We start from the raw sequence: 23432 nt of genomic DNA on the forward strand, positions 1-23432 counted from the left end.
TCCAGTCTTTCATTCAACGATTGAGCGCATGAGGTTTCCTTTTCTCTTTCTCTCTATCTGCTTTCTAGATTCCCCCATTCCATATTTACGTTTTGACGCGACGAGGTGACGTCTATCCTCCCGTCATGTGACTTCACCATCTTCTATAGCATCTACTTCCATCTCTGAGGCTATCGATCTTATATCTGCACATCAAAAAATCAACCTACCATGAACCCCCGAACATTCGAGCTGGATGAGAGAGGAGAGCACCCGAAAAGCAACCCATCCCACCTTTTTTCATCAAAAGTCCCGAGTACATAGCGTTTCTCACCCCCTCCTACTTCTTACACTCTGCTCTTCCCGCTGTATTCGCATTGTGGGGTTCATCTATCCCCTATCCCTATTGGCGTTTCCGATCTCGTTCTAATATCTGGCTGTGATATCGTCACAAGATATGAGTCGCAAAGAACAGGATTTAATTCTGCATGTTGGATCCTCCTTTGGTCATTCGGTGTGTTGAAGTAGGTAGAAACAAGAAATGAAGCGAGACATTTTTGGATAATCAAAGCAATACGAGCTGCTCAGCCTGGGAAAGGTAGTTGCCCCGCATAATTGTCGTGTCGGCTATATTGTCCTTTTGAGCTTGGACGAGTCTACATAAAACAGTCATGACCGCCCCCCAAGCGCGGTGTATAAGCCCTGGAGACCAACTATTGCACAGGTCTACGGGGTACGAGTAATATCCATGAGGCTACCAGAAGTCATTCATTCCTAAGTCGATCGCGATCTAAATTCTGGACCGAATGTCCTGCTCACTAGCCAGAAAGCCAATCAGAACATGTTTTACTAATCGCACTCAAACGCAGACATCACAGAAAACCTTTTCATTCAAAGTAGGGTGAAACAAGGAGTTAGGAGAAAGACACACTATGCAAAGAGATACTTGGCCGCGTGCTCGACGTGGTCATCCGCAAAAGAGGACATAGTATAGTAAGAGTGGTCATAGTCCGGCTGGTAGCGGACGTTAAGGCCCTTGATGCCTGCGTCACGGGCAGCGGCCTCGAAGTTCTCAGGGAGGAGTTGGCCTTGCTTATAGAAGTTGTCACCGGTGCCCTGGAAGCACAGATTAGATATGCATTTATCGATATGGAAAGCAGGTATGGAGGAAACTTACCACGTCGATTAGTATGTCCAGAGGACCACCGTTCCACTTCTTGATCAGCTCGGTGGCGTCGTGCTCCTTCCACTTGTCCTGCTGGTCGTCGCCAAAGTAGCCCTTGAAGGCCTTCTGGCCCCAGGGGCAGTTTGTGGGGTTTGTGATAGGCGCGAAAGCAGAGACGGACTTGTATTTACCCGGGTTGCGAAGGAACTGGTGATTGTTAGGGTTGACTTTTTGTGAAAAAGTGGGGTTTGCAATATGAAAAACCAAACTGCATAATCGCGATACGATAAGATGAGCATATGGGGGGAGATAGAACATACCAAAGTGAGAGCACCATGTCCACCCATGCTGTGACCGGTGATACTCACACGGCTAGCATCCAATTGGGGGAAGGCATCGAAGACAGTCTTGGGCAGCTCTTCGGTAACATAGCTATACATGTTATAGCCCGCGTTGTAGGGGGCCTTAGTGGCATCGACGTAGAAGCCAGCACCAGAACCGAAGTCATACGCATCATCCTCGCCTTGGATGTTAAGACCGCCTGGGATTTAGGTTAGCGAGTGTCCAATTGGATATCTGAAGAGTTTCCGCAAAGCGACTACGCCATTGATTGGATGGAAACAAGGAAAACAAGCGACAGATAGCGGGAAATCAACATACGTGGGCTGGTGTCAGGGTAGAGCACAGCAATGCCCTTCTTGCTCGCACCGTGCTGGAAGAAGCCCTTCTCGGAGCAGTTCTCGGCGGTGCATGTCAGACCGGAGAGGTAAATCAGCACGGGGACCTTTTGGGTCTGGGCCTGCGGGGGCAGATAGAGGTTGAATTTCATCTCGCATTTTGTGGTGGTTGCGGCATGGCTGAGCTTGAGCAACTTGCCGCCGAAAGAAGCGATGGTAGCTGTTGTGGTGACAGACATTATAGATAATACAATAGAGAGAAAGGGGAAGAATGAAGAGAAGAGAAAAGGCCGAGAGAAGAACGGAAGTCGGAAGCTGAACCGGTGGGGGGTTGTCCCGCATGAGGGGAAACTCCCCCACTGTACTTCTATGCCTACTTGGGCAGTGCAGTGCGATGGCTTCGTACATTATATCATGAATCTTAATTCAACTGGTATATATATAAAATCCAAAAGCATTTACTCCAAGAACACCGGAACTCCATAAACGACAGGTGCAGCACCATTGAGGTACTTCAGCACACAAGCGCCCCTTGAGCGCGCAACCGCCGCGTCAAGACTGACATCCAAGCCACGCTTCTTATCTTTATTCTCCTTCTTCGCAATCAAACCCCACTCATCAAATGTAGTCGTCGTAAACCGGTCAATATCGCGATCCGTGACATCCCACAACGTAGCCACCAGCGCCGGGCTGCCCGCGTGAAGATAATTCATCGGGGTGCCGTAGGGCTCATACTCGCCAGCTTCGGTCAGACTGCCACTGCTACATCCCATCAGGAAAGACACGGCGCATTGGGTCAGTCGCTTGACGGTTCGGCCGCGAATGTACTGTGCTCCGCTTCCGTGGCCAAAGTAGAGGAAAAGGCCCTTGGTCTCCAGCGAATCTCGGAACTCGTCTTCTGTCGGCTCGCGTTGGATAATAGCGTTCCAAGACTTGAACTTGGAGAGGTCTTGCTCGAAGGTGGTTTGTGTCGTACGGAGATCGCCGGTCGGATTGAGAACGAAGGAGCCAGACTTGCGGTCCACGACGGCCCCGGATGGTGACTTACGGAATTGGAGAATTCGGTCACGAAGGCACTCGAGAGATGGAACTCGGCAGACAGGGTACCCTTGTAGACAGGGAAGGGACTCCCATGGGAAGAGATGGAGAGCTTTGTCCAAGACAAGAACTGTGTGCTTGGGCGGTCGTTCCGCGAGCTCGTCGCGTGCAGCTTCGTGATAGCTGCGCAACGCGTCCAGAGTGTCCACAACCATCATGTCAAAGTCGATCTCATCGTAGGCATTGCGTTCGCCCTGGAATTGAAGAATGTCCACGACAAAGTAGAGAAGGTCCATCAAGGTATCCTCGGGTTCTTCCTGTTCTTCAAGGTCGCGAAGCCCAACGAACAAGTCAATCACGTTCTGGTGGAGGGTGAGTCGCGGCCCATCAGCTTTGCCGCCCTTCTGTCGAGATGGAAGATGCTTGTCGAGAAGGCCCTGGAAAACGGTAGCGAATCGAGCCAGAGCAGTGGATTCTTGTGAAAGTGGCGAGAATACACCACGGAAACCACCAAACCAGATATTCTCGACATTTTGAAGAGCACTCTCCATTCGACGATCGAGTGCCTCTCGGGTCTTCCACCATTCCTTCTTGGAGACCTTGTCCGTGTTAGACTTGGCTGCATGGGCGCTTTCGTTGGCCAACTTGATCAGTTCACTCATCTCCTCCTTGCCATCCTCAAAGGTAAATTGCTCCTCTTCGTCGTCTTCTGAGTTACCTCGGTGAAGGGGCAGACGTAAGAGGAATGGAGAGCGGTCCTTCTGTAGTCGCGAGACCACGAATTCAGTCTGATCTGCGCTAAGTGACAGGGACAGAACGTTCCAACTTTCAGGTAGGATGTCCACGTAGTCTTGTGTGAAGTTAGAGCATAGATCGTCGTCCAACTCAACAGCCGAGGGGAAAGATGTGGGCCAAAGGAGGGGGTCGGCGTGGTCAGCCAGCTGGCGATCAATATCAATAGCCATGCTTTCACGGGCAAAAGCGCCAACACGCCCAATTTCTGCATTGAGGTTAGTATGTTTCGAGGAAAACAAGGGGCAGAGAACGGACCATTCATATTCGCAGGCGACTGAGCCAAGTTGGCTGGAAGTCCAGGAGAAGTCGCATGCGAAAGCATCGAGATCCGGCTCATCAGACGAGAAACCGCATGGCCATCGAGTGTTGAGCCAAGGATTGTGGCATCAGAAAACACACTGGCAAGGCAGTCGCTCGCCTTGGACAACATCACTGAGAAGTCCTCGCTTGCTTTTTGGGCCTTAGTGCGAGCAGTCTTAGCTGGTGCCTTGGCTCGCCTTGTTGAGGCTTTTCGTGCGGGCGCGATGGGTTCCTCTGCCGTCTTGCTCGGCGTTTTGAGCGATGGGAGTGAAATTGTAGATTCGGGCAAGACACAGTAGACCGCATGACTGGCAAAATGACGAATTGCATCTGCTAGCAGGTGTTCACTTTCGCCAATCTCCAGAGAGATCCTGCTCTCTCTACCCACTGCAAATTTCCGAGCCTCGGCGAGGGTTTGCGCCGAGCGGTCGAAGTCGCGTAATTCCCGCAAACAATCAGCTTGTTGCCTCAGAATATTTCCTTTGAGTTGGGTTATAGATTTAGACTGGATTTCTGGGGATGTGGGCTTCGGGGCTGGAGCTTTCTTTGTCGCTTTGCTTGCCGCAGAGCTGGTTGCCCGAGTGCGTCGAGTAGTGGTGGTGGTGGTGGGAGTTGGTGTTCGTCGACTGCTAGACCGGACTCGTAGCTTGTCCATCTTGTCTTCCAGTTTTGAGAAAGCAGCAGAGTCTACGTTGATTGGTGTATCCGCCGATGTTATAGCAGCGACAACTTTCTCTGCTTCTAACAAAACACGGAATGCTTTGTCGTGGGCGCCTTGGATCTTGTACAGAGATGCAAGTGCCATTTGGAAGCCCACGGTTTCGATGCTCTTCTGTGTCTGTTTCGAAGACTCGGCTGCCGCAGAAAGATGGTCTTGGCCTTCATTCAGATGGCCACTCAGAACCCAATGGCATCCAAGCTGAGTCTGCGCTGCAAGTAACCGCGCATTCGCATCAAGCGTCTTGTCGATCTTCAATGCTTGCTCGCCATAATAGATTGCATCTTGAAACAGGCCATGGTGAGCGGATAGGGTTGCAAGGTTCAGCAAGCAAGTGTGGTGAGACCCGAGATGTGGCCAAAAAGGCGCTCCTTGGATGTATGTGGTGGATACATCTGGTGGAGATCCATTCTGGGAAAGATCAAGTTTTGCAATGCCGTCGACTACAGTTTCGACATCAGAACCTCCTGCAGCGGGCAGAGACTTGTCTTTGTGTTTCTGTGCGAGCCTCTCGACCTTGGCCCAAATGCGGCAATTTAACCTAACAGACAGTTTTGCGAAGTAAAGGGCCTGAGTAGCCGAGCCCTGGGCAGTGAACAATCGAGATTGGACAAAAGCAGCGTCTGCCACGAGTCTCTCCCATGAGATTTTCGACAGAACAGTCAATCGACTGAGCTCTGATTTGTGGCTCTTTTCGTAGAGAGTTCGTGCGCCAAAAAGAATAGAGGCGGATTTGTCCACTTCGCCGGTCTCCAAAAGGTATTCGGCTTGTGCAACCTTGTAGGAAATGGAAGCGAGAGAAGAGACTTTGTTTTGCGCGATATATTGCTCGCCGCGTGAGAGGAGCTCACCTGCCTTTTGACAGTACCCGAGACGGCAGTTCTGCAGTACTAGCCGGGAGAGAATGATGATAGCATCTGATACATCTCCTGCAGGTTGGAGCTCAGCAACGCGCAAGATCAACTCAAGAGTGCATATCTGTGCCTTCCAGAGGCCATGAATTTCTGTATAGTCGACCAGGGCTTTCAATTGCAACACCCAGTAGTCCGGATCATTGACACGAAGGAGCAATGCCTTCTCATTGGCACACTGGCGAGCCAATGTTGTCCAGGACGAAAGCGTTGCATCGAGTACGCTTGCATTAATCTTGCCTTGATGAAAGCCAATGATGATCTGCAGCGAGTTTCGACCGTGGATTGCGAATCGAGCCAAATCACCATCCTCGCCAATTTGTTGGTCAAAGTCCAAAAACTCGATTCCCGAGTCCAACAGGGTCTCGGTCAACTCTGGTCCCAAAGATGTGGGATTTTCGAGAAGGAATCGTAAAGAAGAAAGTATCACACGCGAGCGACGGATGGGGTGAAGTTCGAGGGGGTATAATTCAAGTAGTGAGGAGACGAGCGGACTGAGCATCGAGCGGAACTCTTCTTCGTTTGAGGACTGGCTGTGCATGTCAAACAGCAAACTCATCTGCCATTCCAGAAGAACGGTCCTTTGCTCGAAATCGAGTTCGCTGTCGTCATACGCAGCACAGGGTTGTGATCCCTTCCTGCGTAGTTTCATCTTCAAAAGAGCAGAGAGTACACGCCCCATCATGAAACCAGGGGTTTGGGGATCCAGGCTCACTGTATTTGGATTGTGTCCCTTGCTGCTCTTGAGAATCTCGTCCAGAGTGCCAGAGAGAATGTATTCATCGATAGATTGTCGGAACATCTTTTCAGAATCACTGTAGAAATTCCCATCCACGTACAGATGCGCCATTCTCTCAAATTTCAGAGCTGCAAAAGCGGTTTTGCGATGAGAAGGTGAGCAATTAGAAAGGAGCTGAGTTGAATGTTTGAGAAGAGGAATCAGTTCCCGGTAACCATGACCAGATTCTTTTTCTTTTATATAACGAGACCAGAACAGATTCGAAAGCTTGACGAGTGCCATACCAAGGCTTTCTGTGTTTTCTGCGCTGGTCTGGGTGGAAGATTCAATGGTCGAAAGCAAACGCTGACAGTCGGCGAGGATAGGCAGCATGTCCTCCCAAGGAGGTCTTTGGGAAGTGATGGAGAGTTTACCGACTGCAACAGCCGAGTCAATGGCAGCAAGAATGATGCTCCGAGCAATCGATACACGGCTGTTAAACATCTCAATATCGTTATTGTCGCTCTCTTCTGTTGGTTGGCGTCCAACATAGCGTCGGAGGAATCTGAGAAATGCTTGCAAATATTCTCTGATCTGAGCTGCGACCTCGTTCTTTTCACTTTCGGACTCGATTGTCTTCGTTATTGCCTCGCCAAACCAGGCAAGAGCAACCTTTTTTAATCTGGCCGCCTCGACAAGAAGTTCATCCAGGTCATTTGCGCTGCCTCTCAACTGCAAACCAAGTGCACCCGTAGCCTCTGAGATAGAACCTAGTGTTGGGCCTAGAAGCTTTTGAGACGTCTTCAGGGCCTGGAAGTGGACGGATGCGATTTTGCAGCGGACTGTCGCTAAAGAGAGGCTCTGGGTTTTTGAAAGTGGGTTAATGGCTTGTGTAAAAAGTTTCATGGATTCATCAAAGCATCCAGCGTCAAAAGCAAGCTGACCGAGAAGTGTCATGAGCTTGGCTGCCTGGACGGCATTCGTTGTTTCAGACGACTTCTTCTTGATCTCTGAAATCGAGCTCTGTAGCCGGGTGACGTTTTTATAGATCAGAGCAAACTCAATCTTATCGATTGCCTTACTGCGATGAGAGAAGCTGCCGAAATAACGAAGCAAAGGTTCGAAGACCTCTTTGCTCTCGTCACAGACATGTCCAGACAGTTTCCAGCTCATGCATCGAAGCTCAAGGGAAAGCATCTGGAAGTTCAAGGAGGTGATAGGCCTCAAGCTACTTGAAGCCTCATCTTTAGACATGGACGTTCCTGCGCAGAGCGAAAGAACTGCATTGGACAATAGCTGCAGTTGAAGAGCAGCCTTATCAGCGGTTAAATGGCCAGATTTCAATGCAGCCAGAATAACCTGTGCAGGACTGCTAGAGTCGGATACTTGCAGAGACAAGAAGACCTTCTGTATTGTCGAAGCCCTCTTATCCGCCGCAAGCAGGCGTAGCACATTCGAGTGGAATGAGATAATCAGACCGTATAGCGAATTCGCATTTCCAATGTGAGCAAAAGTCAACATATCGGACATGCGCTCTTTCGCAATTTCATCGTCGGTTATGTCCTTGGCTGCTGTCGCCTTCCTCCCCGCCTTTCCACCATCCAGATGTTGCTGTATCCTGCGCTTGAGAAGTCGGAGCTCTTTGTATGCCATGTCAATCAGACCCAGGGAGATAAGTTTTCCTGCAAGAACACAGAGTCCCTGCTCCAGTTGCATGTTGGGGAAGTTGTCGGCCCCAGTATCATTTTTAAGTGTGCGCAGAGTTGACAAAGAGAGTCTGGCGCATTCGGCGGCAGATGTGATGCCGACATCGGGATCTTGGGCGCTGGGAGGGTTTGAGCGCCTGGTTGACGATATTTTGGCGGCATCTGTGAGAGTCTTCAATGTGGCATTGAATACTTCTGTAGCGAAAACGAGCTTCTCCTGACACGACAATGCGGAGTCGTCGGCCAAGGATTGCAATGTAGCATCACTTCCAGCTTTTGACTTCGTTGCGCGTGAAGTTCTCCCTCGGCCAGCTGGTGTTGCGGGCTCTCGTGTGGACGTTGATCGTTTCGTGGGTTTCTCGGGCATCTTTGGCGACCCGCGGAGGAGTGTTTGGAGGGACAACACGGTAGCGTCGGAGCACGTGGTGGTTGAGCGAAGGGCCTGCTTTATGGGTTCCGTTAAGGAGCTGGCCGGTAAGACGGTGACCGCCATGGTTTAGTGTAATTTATCGAAGCTGCAAGACTGAGGTCATCACGTTGAAAGCCGCGCTTGGAGTGCAATCGCTATCTCCAGACGCGGTTGTCGCAGCAACAATACCACTATACTCCTTTGGGACATTGATAGCCTTATCGCCTGAGGCCATTGCAGCCTCAGCTTTTCCCGCTTCGGAGGTATCACTGGCCACAGCAACACACACAAACATGGCTTCAGCTTTACGGTCTACAGCCTTCGGGCTTGGTCGCAGTATCCGGAATACGCCCTCTACATCAAATGCCTTTCGCCAATGCCGCGGTCCGGCAGCGCGCTCATATTCGACCTCCGATCACCTCCCGAAGATCGCGGATACCTCAGTATGGACGGCTATGATCCCGAAATTTATTCGTAACAGGGGAGCGCGCAAGGATCCGAAGAAGGAAAAGTCCAAAGAATGGAACCCTGCTACATTCTACATCATCATCTTTACGTTGATCGGCTCCCAGGCCATTCGCATGATCACATTGAAGAACAGCTATTCAGCATATACCCGCACGACAGACGCGAAGATCGAGTTGCTGCGGGAGGTCATTTCTCGAGTCAAAAATGGGGAGAAGGTCGATGTCGAGAAACTGTTGGGCACAGGCGACGAGGCGAAGGAGAGAGAGTGGGATGAAGGTTTGTCAAGATCCAGCCCACATCCATAGTGAGGGGTTTGAGGCTGACTCGCTCTACCTATGTAGTACTGCGTGAGATCGAGGCGGAAGATTCCTTGTGGCATCAGAAGAAGACCGCCCACTCAAATCAGGAGGAGCCCCAGGAGCCCGTGAAAGAGGAGAAGCAGAAACAGCCTACACAGCCTCCTCAGGAAGAGGACAACGGAAGTGCTAAGCCCGAAACAAAGAGGAAGATGAGGTTCTATTGATTGAATGTCCGGCTACGGTATTCACCGCCGAACTTCTGTTCATGGGCTTGGGACACGAGCCGCTAAGGCTCTGCTCAAAAAACCAGGGCGTTCGTCACCGGAACAGCCCTGACAGCTCTCTTCAATTCTTTCTACCCTCCTGTCGAGTCTCTGCTATATGAAGTCTCGTGGCTGACGTACCCGTGCTGATATTCAAGCGTGGATGAATGTAACACTATTTGTACAGAACTTCTTTCCTCACGTCAGATTGCGATACCCATTTATCTCACTGCCATCTTACATTTTGTATATAATTTTCCAAAATCGGTGGATATGACCCGAAACGAGGCTCCCGGCACGTATGGCCAGCAAGCATGCGCCTGGGCGAGATGCCACCTAGGCGAGTGATTCCAACCTCTGACTTCCCTGCACCTGGGGATACAAGCATTGGGTGTGTGGCCATGGCTAGCAAACCAACATTGGAAATTGGGATCTGACAGTCTATGCGCTTCAAGTCAAAGATCAAGGAATGAAGAAAAAGTCAACCCAAACCAAATCTAGATTGAAATAAGGAAACACCTCGATCAATGTCTTCTATACCAACAACATCCATCCAGATCCCTCCTTTACTAATCGATCTACTATTGTTACAATGCACGAGTGGTTCCCAGAACAAAAGAAACCAAGATGCAAAGCGATGCATATGGAAATCAAGCCAAGAAACCTGAAGAAAAAGTAAGATAGATCTCATGCAAAACCATGGGAAAGACAAGGCCTAGACCTAGGTCAAATGAAAAAAACAAGTGAGAACCAAACAAAAATCGCTTTAATTGAAACTGTCAAGAAAGACCAAATCACTGGCAGGCTATTTAGAGCCCTGCAGGAATTTGGGCCAGTTTTCAGGCCGCGGGACCTGCACACGGCCAATGTTTTGGTCCAGATCGAGGATGAGCTTAAGGGCGTTCCTTGATCGGAGGTAGGGCAGAGGCGCCGTGGCGCCGTGTCCACCGACGGAAGGCTCGACATGACCAGTGGGAGTGATGGCGTCACCTTCACCGGGCATAGGGAGGGCCTTCTGCAGGACCTCGTAGGCGGCGAGGGTGAAACCGAACTGTGGGGAGGACCGCATGATACGGGCGGGACCACCCTTGAAGAAAGCAGCCAGACCTTCTTCCTTCCAGACGGTGGTGGCACAGTGACGAAGGCCGTTGTACTTGGTGTCACCCTTGCGAGCTTCGACTTGGAGACGGGTCTTGATCACGTCACAGGGTGTGGTCAGGTAAGCGGCGGGCATACCGGCGATGGCACCGGCGGTGAGGAGCTGGACAACACCCAGCTTGTTTTCGGGAGTCTCACCGAAGAAGTCGGACTTTAGGTGAGAGTATGTGGGGAAGTAAATGGCCGAGAAGGGGACATCGCGCAGGAGACATGCGCTGGCTCCCTTGTACAGACCGACCAGACCCAAGTTCTTAACGATCCACAGGGCGGAACGGCGAGGTGCGCCCTCGACATTCTTGGCGATCTCACCTTGAACCTGCAGACGGATCTTGACGATTTCGAGAGGGTTGGTAAACACAACCTGGCAAGCACCAGCGGTACCACCGGAGATGACCTCGTGCAGGTACTTGATGCGCTTGGTGTCCTTATCGGTGAAGTATCCACGGACAAGGTCGTTCACTGTCAGCTTGATCGCCTTCTCAGGCGCGACACCGATCAGCTGAGGAATGACACCGGAGTAAAGACCGGTGAAACCCTCGTTACGGATAACCTTCCTGGCGCAATCAATGGAGTTGTTGTAGAGTCTCTCGCCTGGGCGAGAGGAACGCTGGTTTTGCAGGCGGGTCTTGACCAGATCGATGGGGTACACCATGAACGCGCCGAAAGCACCGGCGATACTACCAAGGGCGAAGTGGTGTGCGGACTCCAGAACGCTGTGAAGCAATCCCTTCGTCTTCTCGGCCACTTCCTGTCCGGCTGTCGCAGCCTGACGCGCAGCAATGACGGGAATGCGCCATGAAGCATCAATGACCTTGGCGAAGTCCTTCTGAGAGAGACGCCCTGAGGGGGCATCCAGACCGGCGAAGTGGAAGAGGATGTCAGCTTCCATCGGAGTGAAAAGTGAGAAGCGAGTGAGACGAGCGGCCTCATTGAGGAAGTCAGATCGATCGATCTTGCCATCCTTACTCTTTTTAGTGGCCTCTCGGACGATCGTGTCGATAATATCCATCTCACGCATGACGTTTTGGAAAGCACGCACGTTGGCGTAAGAGATGTGATTACTAGTGGAGATGTTGCACAGAGTCGGAAGGTTCTCCAAAACATGGTCTGACAGCTTATGTTTTGAGGTCTCGAGAATGATGCGCTGGAAGTCCTCTGGCTGAATGAAGCCATCACCGTCCTTGTCGAAGATGTGGAATGCCTGACGAATGCGCTCACCCTGTAGACCGCGCAGCATCTGCGCGAATTGAGGGTAGGTCATGTCGTGGCGAGTCTTGGTGCGGCCACCGTACAGCGAGGCCCATTCTGAGTTCCAATCGAAGGGAATGCTGTCGGCACTCTTGTTGAGGTTGTACAGGCCCTGGACGGTATCGAACTTGACACTGCCGGTGCCATCGAAGTCGAAGAGGCGGAAGGCGATCTCGTATTCGGCGTCGGGCTTCGCAAGGAGATTTTCGAAGGAGGCCCAGTCGGCCATGTTCAGCTTGCCGGCTCTGCGTCGGTCTGCCACGTTGAAGAGGATACCATATTGCTCGCGTTTGATTTTGTGCTATTCGAACCGGTGGATTAGCTGACTGACCATTGCTGAGGGGACTCGGGGACACGTACATAATCCTCCTGCTTGGGTGCGACGGCATTGATGAAGTTCTCCTCGTTCATAAACAATTCACCATGCTCGTCCTTTTGCGCATGACGATTGAAGTTTGCACGCGCCTGGTGCGAGAGCTGAGGCTGCTCTGAGCTCCCGAGGAGTTGCTCCTTCACTGTATCCGTGACAATGGCCATTTTGTGATGTGAAGGTGAGAATCGAACGCACAAAACTGGGGGAAGGGAGGAAGTGGAGACCGGGTTGAGTCAAGAAAAAGGAATTAACAGTTATGCCCGACTTCCCTTTTTTGCTTTTCCCCCTGCTTATTTCGTATTAAATTATTATTATTACTTATGACTTATTTTTAATTCTCAGATGGCCACGCGGAGGGAATTTTCTTATTTACCCGGCCTGGAGCACACATCTCCGCATACTATGCCGATATCGCGGTCCCTGGGTCCCTGGATCAGCCTTATAGTGGCACACTCTCCTATTGTTCGAGAAGGATTTTTACAGGAGGAATTCCTTGGGTTGGCACATGTTTGCCACAAAGAGCCATGGGTATATACATCCCGAACCACATAACCCCATCTCAGCGGCGATACACAGTCAGCAAGTTAAGGAACACTCGGGAGGCTCGGGAACAAACCGGGGCGTCACATGGACCCCGGTGTGCGACTCGGGTGCGGAGTCTTTTTGGGAATTTGGAGACACTCCCGCTTATTGGTCCCTTCCCCTCTCCAGCCTCTCTCTCTCTCTCCCTCCTACCCCTTCTCGTATGCCCCTTGCGAGCTCACTCGGCTCAACTCCGGTCTTCATTTTCTCACAGAGAAACGACGGGGGATGACAATTGACTCTACCTGGTCATTCTGCGAGTCAGCTCCTCCATACTTCATACCGGAATATCTCGTTATACGACTCGCGCGTAAACTTGCCTATCCGGGTTATCCCCCCCCATATTCTTCCCCATAAGTGCACGGTGCTCTCTAGCTCCCCAACTCAATCGACAGTTGGAGAAATTGTTGCATCGAACCTTGGAAGCTCCAGGGAGATTGCAGGGGGGAAAGTCACCGAATTCTCGATATTCATGTAGTTTTGACATCAATCGTGTATATCCCCCATGTCCCCGTTAGCTTCAAGACTTAAGCAAACTTATCAAAGTATCACGATTTCGCACAGCTGACAGCTAGAACGGATAGCTCCCTTCCGAGATTAGCCTCATTATGCTTTTATGTAAGGGCGATCCGTGGGAGACTGAGCGAGCTGCATATGGCGGTGGCACAAGCATGCCTCAACTTGGACATATTCGCATAGTTGCATATTCGCAATTTGTGGCACACATCATTAGTTCACACAATCTAGATTTCAATACGGAGTACTCTATCAAGCTCCGGGTCTGTGTTGATCTTCATCGGTTCATGGTGAAATTGGCCTTTCTGGTTCTCTGGTGTAGTTGGTATAGTCGGGATCTACCTTGGAGCCCATCGTTCTGTTCTCGGCCAAGTTCATCCCAACTTGTACTGATAATAAATCTGAACTAACATTCAATCCCATAATTTTCATTCCCATAATTTTCATGGCCTACACAACCCCACAAATTCAACACCGGTCGTTTCCATGGGACTATTTGGACCCACGGCTCCGTACCTGTCAAAATTCTCGTCCTTGGCACTTTAGCTTGTTACCTTGTTTTCTTCGGTATAAGACTATGGACATGCGCGTGGTCTAAGTAGAATCCTTGTTCTCATCTACCGAGTAAGGGCAATCTGCCATTGGAACAACTATGTACTTCGTTATCACCCCGGCCCGAAAGCCTGAAGATGTCTTCGAAGCAGACAGCAGACCGCTCTTTATCCAAGATTAGACACTGTCTCGTCGACGTGATCCTTGGCGACACAAATATTGAATCATGGGTCTATCGAGGTCCACAAATAGCCTTCATAAGAGAAACAGTGTCTCGGTCGGGCTACACTGAAGCTGTTCGGATTTTCTCAGATCCCAAGGTTTTCTTGATACCAAGGCTATACGCACGGACATATCAAAAGACACTGTTCGAGTCCTTTGTGTCCCTGATCTACCTTATCAGTACGGCAAGTCAAATTTATCTTCCAAAAGAAGCGTTGTGATCTCACATTCTTTCCTTCCAGATCCTTGGGTTATCATGATGAATGTGGCGTGCGGATCTTCAACCAGAAGCACACCATCTACATAAACCGTCTCAATCCCCAATCCCACAGATACCATGCTTCCCAGATTTTATTCCAAAAATTGCCACCTATGATGTCCAGGCTTACGAAGTTTCAGCCGATCCCAAAGCCCAAGAGACCTCAATCGCCTCCCCGCTACGCTGGAGACCCTCCCAACAAATTGTGGAAGCCCCGTCCTCCCAATCCAAGTCCGAAACAACCTAGGTAGACCCTCTGGCAATCTAGTGCTCGGGAATGATGTGGGTCCTTCGGGCTTGGACCATGGGATCTCTTGTGTGGTAGGCGGTTTGAGATGGTTGGCGTTTTTCCTATCCTTCGATTATACCCACATGGCCTTTCACTCGTGTTTCTTGAATTTCCTCGAGATTTAAACATTTCTCTCTTCTCCTTACGCCATTACTCTGCGCTGGAAGAAGCGACTCTCTTCTTCAAATGTACTCGTAAGTACTCTGTAGATCACTCATGCGATGTAGATAGTGGACTCACCAGATGCTATAAATAGAACATGTGCTGTGGATGCACCTATGTAATTCATCATCATCTCCTCTTCTTGTTTGTACATGGCATCACCTGGCCAGCTTTGAACATGGAACACTGTCAGATTGATAGGCGGTTTCATCTATCTTGAAGTGTATCATGGTCCCTCGTACCGCCGGCAGGGTCTACTGTTTCGTTTCAAACTTGGAAATTGTCCTGGGTCCAACAACATCTCCCGAGGTCTGTGAACGAAGAAAGTTCATTGGAAATTCGATGTTCCACGACGTGAACAGTCAGTGGGTGCGTCGCAAATACACTATATTTGAAAAGTGATTTTCAAGATCATCAAACGGAGTATGTTCGATGGCGATCGAATGAGTGGCCGTCAGAGCTAGTTGGGCAATGTTATAAGCAGAGAGAGATCCACCGCAAAGTATATTGCACGTCGCCTACCCCAGAATATCCGAAATTAGCATTGCTTGTTTGAGAGAACGCTGAAGAATTGTAATAATTCGAGACGGAGCTTCGACTACGGAGTACTCCGTACAGTTTGAAGTGTTTGAAATGCACAAGGCTGCAGGGCAGATCGTCGACGGGATATGTAGTCACCGCTAGGGCGTCCCGGTACGGGGTACGGAGTACAATGACTGTAACAAAATTAGAACCAATAATCTTTAGTGGCAATCTCAGGACTGCGGGTTAACTTTGATTGGATATGAATAAACAAGAGAGGTCCAAAGTTAGAACGCAAAAAGTGTGACGGAGTGGTGATTGTGCACTGCCCTGCATATTGTGGGCGCTTAAGCCAACGGAGGCAAATGGTTGGCCCAAGCCCTCGATGGACTTCCCCTCCCAACTGCGAATATATAGCCCGCCCCATCTGCTCAACTCCAGGCTACTATGTGTGCTTAAAGATTGATTTTATTGTCTTCCCGCTTCTATTTTCGTCCTGCGCTTCGGCTGGCCCAAGTGTTGTTATCAAATTCCGATCTCTACATCAAGCTATCCTATCTTCTCAATCTTTGTTGACCAAAGTCTGTGAATTACAAGTTCAACTTCAACTTCAACTTCATTCATTTTGCCAATAACTCAGCCATCATGTACAACTCAGCCCGGATGATGAAGCCAAAGCTGTCCTTGAGCATCTCTGCTGCGCAGAATGCCACTCGGCCATCCTTGTCGCTCAAGTCCCCAATCACCCTCAAGTCACCAAGTGCTCTGCCTCGCACTCCTATCTCGCCAATGTCCGCTGCTAGCCCGTCAAGCAAGATGTTCTCAACGTTGCAAGTGCCAAATTATGCATACACCAACTCTTGCTCCTCAAAGAGCATTCTCAAGAAGCAGCCGTCCTCGGGAGCTGCTGTCGACAAGCGAATTCAATTCCAAGTGACACCGACTGTTCACTGTGTGACACCGATCGAGAACCCAGATGAGTACTACGGTAAACACATGAAAATGTCTCGAGAGGAGCGGCGGTGGACAGTTCGACAGTGAAATGAGCTTCACACTTTGTACAACGAATGACCGTTCACCATTGACTTTCGCTCGATCGATTTGGAAGTCATGCATTACTCGGGATGTGTAGTGTGGCTTTGGAATAGTACCTGGCTTTGCGCTCTTGGAATTTGCTTGCCAGCGGGCACCGTGGATCGAAAACCGAGGTCTTCAGATTTCGAACCGGCACTGAAAGAAACGAAGAGCTCCGACAAGTACATTCGGCTCCAGCCTCAAGTGTGCTCAGAACCCTAGCTCAGAGCCTGTTGGAACCTCTGAAGTTGAATTGCGCTATCTCGGAGCATCATGCCGTCCAGCGATCGATGGAAGAACGATGCAGCAATGATTGAACTGATTATATTGATGATTATATGAGACGGGACCTGGATGATTTTCTTTTTTTTTTGTTTTTTTGGCAAATGTTTCAACATAGTCACTCGTTCCTGCAAGCACATATACCCTCTGAATATTCCTTACTAGCAATATTTTCAGTTCGTAGATATGAAGCCCTGGAATTAGTCGCAACAAATGGATGACAGCATCCCGATCATCACATACTGCCGCATTGGTATATTAGGGCATTGACTGAGGGCTTCCCCGGCCCGTGCGCTTCGGATCTTTTTTCGCCCCTGGCGCCAGCCGTGATACGAGCAATAAGCATCTCACAAATGTTATTTCCTGCAAGTTCAGCGACGTTGCGCAGGTCAGCACTGAGTGCGCCAAGATGTCTATCCTACCGCCGTGGCTTGCTCACGTTGGCAATTGAAACGTCATGGTAAGCGGAGATGATCGCCGCAACAAACAATCCACTAATGACCGACAGCGACGATACATCGGTAGCAATCGTCGAAAAGACAAAGAAAGCCAATGGAAACACAGCAAAAATCCATTTCCTCGAGAATGTAACGGCCGACACGCGCGCGCACCGCGGAATCCACCCTATCATCGCCCTCGAATCCCACCAAGACCATCTCGCAGCTCTCGTGCAGAAAGCCCTCCACTATCTCCCGGAAACACAGCCAGGGAACGGTTTCAAACTCGCAGGCGGGTTGAATCGCCGCCTACCCGATTTTATATCTGCGACAAGAGGCCCCGGCATGCGCTCCAACCTCTCCGTGGGCCTGGAGACTGGCAAAGCGCTGTCGGTTGCATGGCAGATCCCCATGGTCGGCGTTCACCATATGCAGGCACATCTGCTGACGCCGCGACTTGTGTCATGTTTGGAGAACGTGTCTAACCCCGATCCTCCCGCAGTGGCGCCGGAGCTTCCCTTCCTCTCAATTCTTGTCTCGGGGGGCCATACAATGCTAGTTCAGTCCTCACGGCTGACGGATCATAAGGTCCTCGCCACAAGCGAGGACATAGCTATGGGAGAGGCACTTGATAAATCTGCGCGGGATATCGTGCCTGCTGAGTTGTTGCAAGATGCCAAAAGTACCATGTACGGCAAGACGCTGGAGAAATTCGTCTTCCCGAATGGCGAGGCCGATTTCGCGGACTACAAGCCACCAACAACCCGGGGCAAAGAATTAGGCAAGCGCGAGAATAAGTGGGGTTGGTATGTCACTACTCCATTTGCAAATACGCGGATGATGCAGTTCAGCTTTTCGTCGATCTCCAGTATGGTTGGTAAGATTGTTAGTAGGAGGAGTGCTGATGGCGGTATGTTTCATGACGAGCGCGTCGATTTGGGACGTGAAGTCATGCGTGTTGCTTTTGAACACCTTGCTTCGCGGACTGTCATTGCCCTTGAGACCCTGAGACCTCACAACACCGGCAAGGACAAGATCGAGACCCTCGTCGTCAGTGGTGGCGTTGCAGCTAACCAGTTCCTCATGCGGGTGCTTCGATCATTTTTGGACGTGCGTGGCTTTGAGCATATCAAAATTGTTGCCCCGCCTCCGTACTTGTGCACCGATAATGCAGCGATGATCGGTTGGGCTGGAATTGAGATGTTCGAGGCCGGGTGGAGGTCCAATCTCAACTGTCGCCCTGTGCGGAAATGGTCTCTTGACCCGAAGGCAGAAGACGGAGGAATCCTTGGCCCTGGAGGCTGGTTCCAAGAGTAATCTTTGCCGCGAGTCGAGCACAAAGACTTTGTACATTACATCGGTGATATGATATAATACTCTGTATAATAGCATGCAAGATAGGGTGATGCCAATCCAACTCTACGCAGCGACGAACCCGTCCAATGAATCGCAAGAAAATACTTAAGAAACCCATGAACAAAAGTCATATGCATTATTGACATGTAAGACCCATAATAATCAGAGACGCCTGTGCCATGTAATCTCTTCAACCACGTTTCACCCATGCATCCTCCACAGTAGGGTATCGAAAGATGCGCCGCTGCAACCCATGAAAACGAACCAAACTCGCGACCGGCCAACTGTGCAATACAAGTGTTTTGAGGAAAATAAGTCGTAATCGTCATGTCTAGCCACCGACCGGGGGGCCACCTCGTTGCAACGCAGCAATCTGCTTTCTCAGTTCAACGAAGAAGTCCTTCCCGTTGCCCATGAAATGCGCTAGATGGATGTGAGTGGATGGGTATAACAGCGCTATCCAGGAAGGCATCATACCTTTGGGACCTGTCGCTGTAGATCGTTGGTTTGGGCCATCCTTGGATGTAGCTTTGTAGGTTGTGCTTGATTTCGTTTCTATAGCGGTGGCGCAAAGGTTAGACTTGGGCAGATAGAAAAGGAGCAAGTGGAGAGATACCTCTAGGACCTATTTAATTGCAACACCATGGTCAGCATAGTTCTTGCCATAGACACTGGACCAGAAACCTACCCTTCTTTAAGATGCTCTTCACCTCCGCCGTGTTGAAGCCCCGTACAGGGACGTGTTGCTCCCGTGGATGATTCGATGCGCCCCAAGCGTTGTTGTCGCGAGGGCCTCCTTGACCTCCGGTCTTGTCGCGATTCGCGTTGCGCTGTGAGGTCTGGCGACTGGGTCCACCCCGCCATCTAGGGAACAATTAGCGGAGCTCGAATATGCGCTGATTTTGGGGGAGACCATACTTGTTGTCGCTGTGACCGCTCATGTTGAAGATATGTGCAAAAAGGGAAATGTCGAGCTTGACCAAGGGATGATCACCAATAGCTCAGAAAGGAAAGGTGTAGGTCAGTTTGCGGAGGAATAGCTAAGATTCGCCGCCTCAGGCCAAATGGGCACGGATGTCTCCGCCTTACAACACAACACCTCGCCTTCCATTCAGCTTTAGCGTCATTTGCATTTACTGACTATTTACTTGAGTGTGTGACTGGCGCTTGTCTACAGGACATTCCAGGCTGCGTTTGAGTTGGCCGCAGACGCGACCTGAACCCCCCGTCGGATTAACAATCACCAACCCCGACGATCAACATACAGGTCCGAAAGCTGGTTCACAAATGGCGCCGAGTGCCCGACATTCATTCTCCGGCCGATCTTCACGCAAAGGATCTCGATCCTCCCTCAAGACAACACCAAGTGGTCCCCTCAATTCCTCTGAGGGACCTCCTGCCAAGAAACGGAAATACATTCCTGGCGGTCCTGGAGGCGGAGGACGCTTCATTGAAGTCGAAGCCGCCGCTGCTGCTGCCGCTGCTGCCGCCGCCGCCGCCGCAGCTCAAGAATCACCCAAGAAGACGCCTGCACCGCGACGGTCCTCCACGACTGCCCGGATCCATTCACACGAGATGGATCACCCACCGCTAGCCCCTCCGCCGCCACCCATCATCCCAACAACGCCACCATCCATGTCGCGTCCGAGGCGCGACAAGAACCAAGCTCGCGGTCGCTTCCCATCATCCACAGCGGCTGCGCTGGCTTTGCAGCAAGGCGACGGGTATAAACCACGCGAAGAACGTGGATGGGAAGAATTTCATCCGGACCTGGACATTGATGGTCAACTTGCCGTCTTTACCTCTGAACAGGTCGATGCGCCGGACACCTCTACTCCGAACGTGACACTTGAGTCCCTGGCTGGCGCGACCGTCTCAGATCATTCGGGATCACCGGTAGTCGTCCCAAGTGAAACGGCATCTCCAATCCCAATTAAGCGCAGGCCCGGTCGCCCACCGCGCCGCCCCGAGGCTATCCTCAATGCGCTTCTCGCTCAGCAGGGACAAAAGGTCATACCGCCTCCGGGTCCCAACCCGCGAGAGAAGTTGACCCTACCGAAGCCATCGTTCAGACTGCGCGATCCATTTGCATTCTATGAAAAGAAGGGCATTGGGCATCAGAACTATGTAGATCGGACCATGGCAAACGTCGGATACCAGGAAACTGATCTTTTCCTTCGGCATGATCGACGCTTCATCCGAATGACCGAGGGCACGCAAGAAGATGACCTCGATGTCATCCAGCCAGCCATGACGGATGGGGACGTCAACACAACTACCGGACGTGTCGAGTATGACATGGACGAACAGGACGAAAAGTGGCTGGAAGAATACAACGCAAAACGCCGTGAAGATCAGCTTGAGCCTATCAAACCTGCTGTGTTTGAAATTACAATGACTAAGATCGAGAGAGAGTGGCACGCTCTGGAAAAGCGCATCCCGAAACCAAATCCCAAACCACCTCAGACTGGACGTCTTCGCTCCAGCTCCGCAGCCGCGGTTAATGGTGAGACTGCTGGGCCGGGCGAAGAGCAAGACAGCAAATGCGCAATATGTGATGATGGTGATTGCGAAAACTCGAACGCCATTGTGTTCTGCGATGGGTGCGATCTTGCAGTGCATCAAGAGTGCTACGGTGTTCCTTTCATCCCCGAGGGCCAATGGCTTTGCCGGAAGTGCCAATTGCTGGGACGAGGTGCCACCAATTGCATATTCTGTCCCAACACCGAAGGCGCGTTCAAACAAACAACCTCATCAAAATGGGCACATCTTCTCTGCTCTCTTTGGATTCCTGAAGTTTCAATTGGCAATCCATCTCTAATGGAACCAGTGACTGACGTGGAAAAGGTCCCCCGCAGCCGCTGGAAGTTGAACTGTTACATCTGCAAGCAGAAAATGGGTGCATCCATCCAGTGCAGCAACAAGAATTGTTACCTTGCATTCCACGTCTCATGTGCGCGCAGGGCCCAACTCTACCTGAAGATGAAAATTGGACACGGCTTAATGGATTCTCATCTTCTGAAGGCTTTCTGCGACAAACATGTTCCACCTGACTGGCGATTGGAGCACAGCACCGATACTGCGACTGCTGATGCCATGGAATACTATCAGAACACAATGCAGGGTCGAAGATGGGGGGACAGCCAAGCCGCTGCCCTCTCTATGGGCCCAGCACATCCTACCGATGGCGGAGACGAAGATCGCACGTTGACGCCTCGTATAACCTTGACCGTGGGGGGCAACAAACGCAAGCGCGTTCCTAGGATGATATGGAAGTTGCCCTCTGGTGCTCCAGTAATTCCTCAGGTTGTCCTAAACTCGGTCATTGCCTCACTCGGGCGGTTCACCGTTCGACAGAGAAAGCAATATGCCGAGGATGCATCTAAATACTGGACTTTGAAGCGCGAGGCGAGACGTGGAGCAGCTTTGCTTAAGAGACTCCAACTCCAACTCGAGACTTTCTCGTCGATGGAAATGACACGTCGTGACTATGTCGCTATGGGAGTTCCAGGTTACAAACGCCTCACGCGCCGCATCGAGTTTGGAGATCGCCTTTATAAAGACCTGGATAAATTAAGGATGTTATGCGACGAGGTCAAGAAGCGAGAGAGAGAGAAGCTGAAGGATGCCGAGATGCTTCGCACGGTCGTCGATACTGTTTACTTCCCGGTTTTCCCGCTGCTCTGGCCAATTTTCGAGAAAGCTCAATTGTAAGCAAACTTTCTGTTACAACAGCTCCATACTAACTCTCCCACAGACTTGATGGCAAGGGTATATTTGCAATGGGCTTGATGTCGATCCGCGAGAGACTCAACCAACGATTCTATCCGTCCGTCGCATCATTTTCTTCTGACTTGGCGAGTCTGTTCACATCGGAGATCGGAGTGGAGCCAGCTGGTGACACCGCCGAACTTCAGGCACAGATCAGTGGTCGCGCACCAGAGCTCAGTTTGGAGCAACGCGAGAAGAGAAAATTAGCCAAGCGCATTATCAAGGTCATCCAACCTTCCCTGGAGGATGCCATCCGCAAGGAGAGCGAGCTGAACCGCAAACCCTTCGAGAAAGAATTAAAGGAGTTGGATGTCATTTTGGACCACAGCGTGATGTCTCGCAGCGGCGATAGTGTTGAGCCAGAAGGCGATAGCGAGCTGCCTGGCGACACTGATGTCATGGAGGGAGTTGAGCAAACCGGCCCTCCCACTGAGGCTCAGACCGCTGCCGACCAGGAGCAATCCGAAGCGCCCGGTACAGAGGACATGCCATCCACACAAGAGCCAACGACGAATCCTCCAGCCTATTATCGACACCCTACACCTATATTGAGTGAGCAGGACCAACAGCTTCCGCTGGCTGTAGGCGGTATCCAGTGGTACATGCAGCCGTTTGACCCTGTTGGAACAACCATTCATGAAGAAAGATGGACAGGAAGAGATGTCATGCGCGGAATGAGCGAAGAGCTCAGCGACATGGATGAAGATGAGCTTGAGGGATTGAAAGACATGGTTGACGATGGCAATGTGGCCGGCAAAGCCAATGGTGCTGTCAATGGTGCGCAGGTCCCAGTTGCTTCACAAAAGAACCACCGTCAATCCCGACGCCTGCGCACACGGTAATAATTTGGTATGAGGCGTTTGGTATCTCGCAATCTGTTTTAGCGCTTTATAACCAAGGGGAGTTGGAGTTGGAGTTGGAAGCTGATTTGTATTTGTAATTTGATAGCTGCACCATCCTTGTTCACCTATGTCTCCAACAATTCCGTAGCGATATTATCGGAAGTTATTGTTACTCAAAGCAGCTGTGTAAGACCCAACAACGCCCCCTGCATCATAGAATTGGGAGATTCTACGGCGTAGAATAATTGACTTAACTAGTGATGTAACAACAGTCCTGTATTGGCGCCTGATATATCAGGCGTGTAACGACGGGTAGCGCCATCAGCTTCCCGACTTCTTTC

The 23432-nt window shown here is 50.8% G+C and overlaps 8 protein-coding genes across 8 annotated transcripts; 4 read left to right on the forward strand and 4 right to left on the reverse strand.

Annotated features, from left to right (window-relative positions):
• Positions 1 to 909: 909 nt before the first annotated feature.
• On the reverse strand, positions 910 to 2060 carry N7506_011619 (S-formylglutathione hydrolase; the record flags this gene model as incomplete). Its single annotated transcript, XM_056960910.1, has 4 exons — positions 910 to 1095; positions 1157 to 1351; positions 1465 to 1685; positions 1805 to 2060. The coding sequence occupies 4 exons, from the start codon at positions 2058 to 2060 to the stop codon at positions 910 to 912; spliced, it is 858 nt and encodes a 285-aa protein (XP_056805444.1).
• Positions 2061 to 2279: 219 nt separating this feature from the next.
• Positions 2280 to 8500, reverse strand: N7506_011620 (C50 family peptidase; the record flags this gene model as incomplete). The annotated part of the gene is made up of 2 exons (XM_056960911.1): positions 2280 to 3859; positions 3910 to 8500. 2 exons carry the CDS (start codon positions 8498 to 8500, stop codon positions 2280 to 2282), a joined length of 6171 nt encoding a protein of 2056 aa, XP_056805445.1.
• Positions 8501 to 8709: 209 nt separating this feature from the next.
• N7506_011621 (DUF5321 domain-containing protein) lies at positions 8710 to 9407 on the forward strand (the record flags this gene model as incomplete). Its single annotated transcript, XM_056960912.1, has 2 exons — positions 8710 to 9160; positions 9226 to 9407. The coding sequence occupies 2 exons, from the start codon at positions 8710 to 8712 to the stop codon at positions 9405 to 9407; spliced, it is 633 nt and encodes a 210-aa protein (XP_056805446.1).
• Positions 9408 to 10251: 844 nt separating this feature from the next.
• On the reverse strand, positions 10252 to 12389 carry N7506_011622 (citrin; the record flags this gene model as incomplete). Its single annotated transcript, XM_056960913.1, has 2 exons — positions 10252 to 12153; positions 12213 to 12389. The coding sequence occupies 2 exons, from the start codon at positions 12387 to 12389 to the stop codon at positions 10252 to 10254; spliced, it is 2079 nt and encodes a 692-aa protein (XP_056805447.1).
• Positions 12390 to 15974: 3585 nt separating this feature from the next.
• N7506_011623 (uncharacterized protein) lies at positions 15975 to 16370 on the forward strand (the record flags this gene model as incomplete). Its single annotated transcript, XM_056960914.1, has 1 exon — positions 15975 to 16370. The coding sequence occupies one exon, from the start codon at positions 15975 to 15977 to the stop codon at positions 16368 to 16370; it is 396 nt and encodes a 131-aa protein (XP_056805448.1).
• An 812-nt stretch (positions 16371 to 17182) lies between these two features.
• On the forward strand, positions 17183 to 18439 carry N7506_011624 (N(6)-L-threonylcarbamoyladenine synthase family protein; the record flags this gene model as incomplete). Its single annotated transcript, XM_056960915.1, has 1 exon — positions 17183 to 18439. The coding sequence occupies one exon, from the start codon at positions 17183 to 17185 to the stop codon at positions 18437 to 18439; it is 1257 nt and encodes a 418-aa protein (XP_056805449.1).
• Positions 18440 to 18809: 370 nt separating this feature from the next.
• N7506_011625 (uncharacterized protein) lies at positions 18810 to 19419 on the reverse strand (the record flags this gene model as incomplete). The annotated part of the gene is made up of 4 exons (XM_056960916.1): positions 18810 to 18901; positions 18956 to 19096; positions 19167 to 19342; positions 19397 to 19419. 4 exons carry the CDS (start codon positions 19417 to 19419, stop codon positions 18810 to 18812), a joined length of 432 nt encoding a protein of 143 aa, XP_056805450.1.
• Positions 19420 to 19765: 346 nt separating this feature from the next.
• N7506_011626 (putative PHD finger domain protein) lies at positions 19766 to 23091 on the forward strand (the record flags this gene model as incomplete). The annotated part of the gene is made up of 2 exons (XM_056960917.1): positions 19766 to 22188; positions 22236 to 23091. 2 exons carry the CDS (start codon positions 19766 to 19768, stop codon positions 23089 to 23091), a joined length of 3279 nt encoding a protein of 1092 aa, XP_056805451.1.
• Between the last annotated feature and the right edge of the window lie 341 nt (positions 23092 to 23432).

The sequence above is a fragment of the Penicillium brevicompactum genome, assembly GCF_028827555.1.
Source record: "Penicillium brevicompactum strain IBT 35665 chromosome Unknown utg000009l_segment0_segment0, whole genome shotgun sequence".
Classification (NCBI taxonomy): domain Eukaryota; kingdom Fungi; phylum Ascomycota; class Eurotiomycetes; order Eurotiales; family Aspergillaceae; genus Penicillium; species Penicillium brevicompactum.